At 67.2% G+C, this 6,000-nt stretch overlaps 1 protein-coding gene across 2 annotated transcripts in view; it reads left to right on the top strand.

Moving 5' to 3' along the window:
* Positions 1-572: 572 nt before the first annotated feature.
* The window catches only part of LOC140418173 (E3 ubiquitin-protein ligase CCNB1IP1), a 74,098-nt gene continuing 68,670 nt past the window's right edge, over positions 573-6,000 (top strand). For both annotated transcript variants that reach the window (XM_072501598.1, XM_072501597.1), the window contains exon 1: positions 573-869. In XM_072501598.1, the coding sequence (XP_072357699.1) occupies positions 573-869 (297 nt within the window). The remainder of the gene's footprint in view (positions 870-6,000) is intronic.

The following is a 6,000-nucleotide window of genomic DNA, read 5'->3' as shown; positions in this document are numbered from 1 at the left end:
CTCAGTGCCACCTCCCCTCCCCCGCGCATGCTCAGTGCCGCCTCCCCTCCCCCCGCGCATGCTCAGTACCGCCTCCCCTTTCCCCGGCACGCGCATGCTCAGTGCTGCCTCCCGTCCCGCCAAGCATGCTCAGTGCCGCCTCCCCGACCGCCGCGCATGCTCAGTGCCACCTCCCCTCCCCGCGCATGCTCAGTGCCGCCTCCCCTCCCCGCGCATGCTCAGTACCGCCTCCCCTTTCCCCGCCCCGCGCATGCTCAGCGCCGCCTTACCCTCCAGGCCGCACTGGCCTTCCCCACCCCCGCGCATGCTCACTGCCGCCTCCCGTCCCGCCAAGCATGCTCAGTGCCGCCTGCCCTCCCGCCGCGCGTGCTCAGTGCCGCCTCCCCTCCGCCGCGCATGCTCAGTGCCGCCTCCCCTCCCCCGCGCATGCTCAGTGCCGCCTCTCCTCCCGCCGCGCATGCTCAGTGCCGCCTCTCCTCCCGCCGCGCATGCTCAGTGCCGCCTCCCCAACCGCCGCGCATGCTCAGTTCCGCCTCCCCGCCCGCCGCGCATGCTCAGTGCCGCCCGCCGCCATGTCGCTGTGCGAGGACGCCCTGCTGTGCAACCTGCCCCGCTGCCGGGCCCGGCTCTCCGGCTTCGCCTGGGTCACCGCCTGTTCGCACGTCTTCTGCGACCAGCACGGCAGCGGCCAGTTCAGCCGCTCCCCGGCGCTGTGCCCGGCCTGCGGCAGCGCCCTGTCCGGCAAGCTGGACATTGTCCGCACCGACCTCAACCCGCCCGAGGACTACAAAGGAATGGTGCTGTCCGGGCTGCGGCCCCACACCGTGCTGGAGGTCACCGGCCGCGCGCTCGCCTTCTGGAGCTACCAGGTCAGCACCCCGGGGTGCCCACCCTCCCCCAGCACCCCGGGGTGCTGTCCGGGCTGCGGCCCCACACCGTGCTGGAGGTCACCGGCCGCGCGCTCGCCTTCTGGAGCTACCAGGTCAGCACCCCGGGGTGCCCACCCTCCCCCTGCACCCCGGGGTGCTGTCCGGGCTGCGGCCCCACACCGTGCTGGAGGTCACCGGCCGCGCGCTCGCCTTCTGGAGCTACCAGGTCAGCACCCCGGGGTGCCCACCCTCCCCCTGCACCCCGGGGTGCCCGCCCCGCACCCACCCAGCACCCTGGGGTGCTGTCCGGGCTGCGGCCCCACACCGTGCTGGAGGTCACCGGCCGCGCGCTCGCCTTCTGGAGCTACCAGGTCAGCACCCCGGGGTGCCCACCCTCCCCCTGCACCCCGGGGTGCCCGCCCCGCACCCACCCAGCACCCTGGGGTGCTGTCCGGGCTGCGGCCCCACACCGTGCTGGAGGTCACCGGCCGCGCGCTCGCCTTCTGGAGCTACCAGGTCAGCACCCCGGGGTGCCCGCCCCCACCCAGCACCCCGGGGTGCCCGCCCTGCACCCACCCAGCACCCCGGGGTGCTGTCCGGGCTGCGGCCCCACACCGTGCTGGAGGTCACCGGCCGCGCGCTCGCCTTCTGAAGCTACCAGGTCAGCACCCCGGGGTGCCCGCCCCCACCCAGCACCCCGGGGTGCCCGCCCTGCACCCACCCAGCACCCCGGGGTGCTGTCCGGGCTGCGGCCCCACACCGTGCTGGAGGTCACCGGCCGCGCGCTCGCCTTCTGGAGCTACCAGGTCAGCACCCCGGGGTGCCCGCCCCCACCCAGCACCCCGGGGTGCTGTCCGGGCTGCGGCCCCACACCGTGCTGGAGGTCACCGGCCGCGCGCTCGCCTTCTGGAGCTACCAGGTCAGCACCCCGGGGTGCCCGCCCCCACCCAGCACCCCGGGGTGCCCGCCCTGCACCCACCCAGCACCCCGGGGTGCTGTCCGGGCTGCGGCCCCACACCGTGCTGGAGGTCACCGGCCGCGCGCTCGCCTTCTGGAGCTACCAGGTCAGCACCCCGGGGTGCCCGCCCCCACCCAGCACCCCGGGGTGCCCGCCCTGCACCCACCCAGCACCCCGGGGTGCTGTCCGGGCTGCGGCCCCACACCGTGCTGGAGGTCACCGGCTGCGCGCTCGCCTTCTGGAGCTACCAGGTCAGCACCCCGGGGTGCCCACCCTCCCCCAGCACCCCGGGGTGCTGTCCGGGCTGCAGCCCCACACCGTGCTGGAGGTCACCGGCCGCTCGCTCGCCTTCTGGAGCTACCAGGTCAGCACCCCGGGGTGCCCCCCCCACCCACACAGCACCCCGGGGTGCCCGCCCCGCACCCACCTAGCACCCCGTGGTGCCCGCCCTGCCCCCACACAGCACCCCGGGGTGCCCACCCCGCTCCCACCCAGCACCCCGGGGTGCCCGCCCCGCCCCCACACAGCACCCCGGGGTGCCCACCCCGCTCCCACCCAGCACCCCGGAGTGCCCGCCCCGCGCCCACCCAGCACCCACCCAGTACCCCGGGGTGCCCACCCCGCCCCCACCAGCACCCAGGGGTGCTGTCCGGGCTGCGGCCCCACACCGTGCTGGAGGTCACCGGCCGCGCGCTCGCCTTCTGGAGCTACCAGGTCAGCACCCCGGGGTGCCCACCCCGCGCCCACCCAGCATCCCGGGGTGCCCGCCCTGCACCCACCCAGCACCCCGGGGTGCTGTCCGCGCTGCGGCCCCACACCGTGCTGGAGGTCACCGGCCGCGCGCTCGCCTTCTGGAGCTACCAGGTCAGCACCCCGGGGTGCCCGCCCCCACCCAGCACCCCGGTGTGCCCGCCCCGCACCCACACAGCATCCCGGGGTGCCCGCCCTGCACCCACCCAGCACCCCGGGGTGCTGTCCGGGCTGCGGCCCCACACCGTGCTGGAGGTCACCGGCTGCGTGCTCGCCTTCTGGAGCTACCAGGTCAGCACCCCGGGGTGCCCACCCCGCGCCCACCCAGCATCCCGGGGTGCCCGCCCTGCACCCACCCAGCACCCCGGGGTGCTGTCCGCGCTGCGGCCCCACACCGTGCTGGAGGTCACCGGCCGCGCGCTCGCCTTCTGGAGCTACCAGGTCAGCACCCCGGGGTGCCCCCACACACTACCCTCCCCCAGAACCCCGGGGTGCCCCCCACCCAGCACTCACCCAACACACCGGGGTGCCCCCCACCCAGCACCCTCCCCACCCAGCACCCTCCCCACCCAGCACCCACCCAACACCCCGGGGTGCCCCCACCCAGCACCCCGGCGTGCTGTCCGGGCTGCGGCCCCACACCGTGCTGGAGATCACCGGCCGGGCGCTGGCCTTCTGGAGCTACCAGGTCAGCACCCAGGGGTGCCTGCCACCCAGCCCCCTCCCCACCCAGCCCCCACCCCGGGGTACCCCCACCCGCACCCCAGGGTGCCCACCACCCAGCACCCCAGGGTGCCCACCACCCAACACCGTGGTGCCCCCCACCCAGCACTCTACCCACCCAGCACCCTGGTGTGCCCCCACCCAGCCTGTACCCAGCACCCTGGGGTGTCCCCACCCAGCCCCCGGAGTGCCCCCCACCAGCACCCCAGGGTGCCTCCACCCAACACCCCGTGGTGCCCCCACCCAGCACCCTCCTCACCCAGCACCTCGGGGTCCCCTCCACCCAGCACTCCCCCACCCAGCACCTCGGGGTGCCCCCACCCAGCTCTCCCCACCCAGCACCTCGGGGTGCCCCCACCCAGCACTCCCCCACCCAGCACCCCAGGGTGCCCCCCACCCAGCACCCCGGGGTGCCCCCACCCAGCCTGTACCCAGCACCCCGGGGTGCCCCCACCCAGCCCCCGGAGTGCGCCCCCCACCCAGCACCCCAGGGTGTCCCCACCCAAAACCCCGTGGTGCCCCCCCACCCAGCACCTCGGGGTGCCCCCCCACCCAGCACTCCCCCCACCCAGCACCCCCCTTCAGCACTCCGGGCTGCTGTCCGACCTCCGGCCCCACACTGTGCTGGACATCCCTGGCCGGGCGCTGGCCTAACCAGTGGGTGTGGGGGGAACCGGCACCCAGCACCCCTGGGTGCTCACCCCCACCCCGGGGTGCTGGAGATCGCCAGCCTCGGCACCTGCTTTCTGGAGTGGGGGGGGCGGTGGGGACACCCAGTACCCTGGAGACACCCCTACCCCAGGGTGCTCACCCCCATCCTATAGGCATCCCCACCCCAGGGTGCTCGCCCCATCCCGTAGACGCCCCATCCCAGAGACACCCCCACCCCAGAGGTGCTGATACCCGCCCCTCCCAGGGTGCTGACAGCTCCCCGTCCTTGGGAGTCGATACCTTCCCGCCCCACCCAGCAACTCCCCTGTCTCGTGCCCCCTTCCCAGGCTGCTGAACCCCTTTCCTCCCCAAGGTCCTCGCGCCCCTCCGCTCCTGCCCACGATCACCCGATAACGGGGAGAGCGCGATTCAATTCTGTCTGCGTTACCGCACGGGGAACTGGGTGACAAAGGGGATGGAGGCAACGGCAGACGGCACGCACAGCTTTGCCCCTGCGCCACCTGAAGGGCTGGGTTCTGGGTAGACCCTCCCCGAGCTGTGGGGTTGTTGGCGGGGGGGGGGGGGGGGGGGGGGTGAGGAACGGAATGTGGCGCAGATTCCCGACAGGCCGAATTGGCGAGGTTTATACTCTCTCCGGTGTCCCCCCGGGCCCTCTGTTTGTTTTGAACTTGAAATGAAAATCGCTTATTGTCACAAGTAGGCTTCAAATGAAGTTACTGTGAAAAGCCCCTAGTCGCCACATTCCGGCGCCTGTCCGGGGAGGCTGGTACGGGAATTGAACCGTGCTGCTGGCCTGCCTTGGTCTACTTTAAAAGCCAGCGATTTAGCCCAGCTAAACCAGCCTCTTGAGACAGTCTCGGCCTAAACTGCTCAACTCTCTTCGTAAGACAAAACCCCCCATCTCTGCGATCAATCTAGTGAACCTCCTCTGAACTGCCGCAAACACAACTACATCCCTCCTCAAACAAGGGGGCCAAAGCTGCACACTGTACTCCAGGTGCGATCTCACCAATGCCCTGACCAGTTGTAGCAACACCTCCCTGACTTTTATACTCTATTACTCAAGCTATTGTTATGGGCCAGGGTTTAGAGAACCCCAAAGTGCATCATGGAGTTCACCTGACCCACAACGTTTACTAGATTGTGGTATGGGGAGCACACGGCCCACTCTACAGGTGTGGGACAGCAAAAATGGAAAAGTATTTTTAAGACAAAACAATGTTTAGTCTATGAACTCAAGTTAACCTTTTTAAACCAAACAGTGACCATCTTAGCAACCATTAATTCAAATACACCCCAAAGAATACAACACTAAGTAATCCTTTAAGCTTTCCTTTTTAACATCCATAAGACTTAAAATACCTTTTACCAGAAGCACATTAGGTTAACGTCACTGCTGCTATTAGTTTTAAATCACCAGGATCGATTTACAGTCTTTAGATTACAGAGAGAGATTCAAGCGCCTTCTGGCTGTGACTGTAGCTATCCAGCTCCGAAAACGAAACTAAAACAGGCCCTGCAGCAAACAGCCTAAAACGAAAGTAAAAAGCTGACAGACAGCCCAGCTCCACCCACTCTCTGACATCACTGCAGTAATAAACACCCATTTCTTAAAGGTACTCTCACTACAGATATTTATATCCACACCCATTTATAAACACCCATTTCTTAAGGGTACTCTCACATGACACCTCCCCCCAAGAAAAAATAAAATAAATGATCAACTTTAAGATGGTTTCATTTTTCACCTTTTCACCATCCTTGAAGAAATGCACACAGTAAATATACTTCATCGTTTCAATAACACGCAAACAGGTATAATAATATAGTCCATTTTTTTTTCGTTCTTCTTCCTCCAACTGAAATCCTTCTTGATTGACAGTCTCTTTGAACAAGAAGGTCTCTGCACGATCCCGTTCCGTCATCCAATTTTAACTGACTGTCATGTTTCATGGCCATTTTCTGAAGTTCAAACTCTCTTTATCTTTTTCCCTGATCTGTATCTCCCTTTCTCTTCCTTTTTGTCCT

This window comes from Scyliorhinus torazame, chromosome 5, assembly GCF_047496885.1.
Source record: "Scyliorhinus torazame isolate Kashiwa2021f chromosome 5, sScyTor2.1, whole genome shotgun sequence".
In the NCBI taxonomy this organism is placed as follows: domain Eukaryota; kingdom Metazoa; phylum Chordata; class Chondrichthyes; order Carcharhiniformes; family Scyliorhinidae; genus Scyliorhinus; species Scyliorhinus torazame.
Note: the sequence above shows the minus strand (reverse complement) of the source record. Positions and strands in the feature narration are given on the sequence as shown.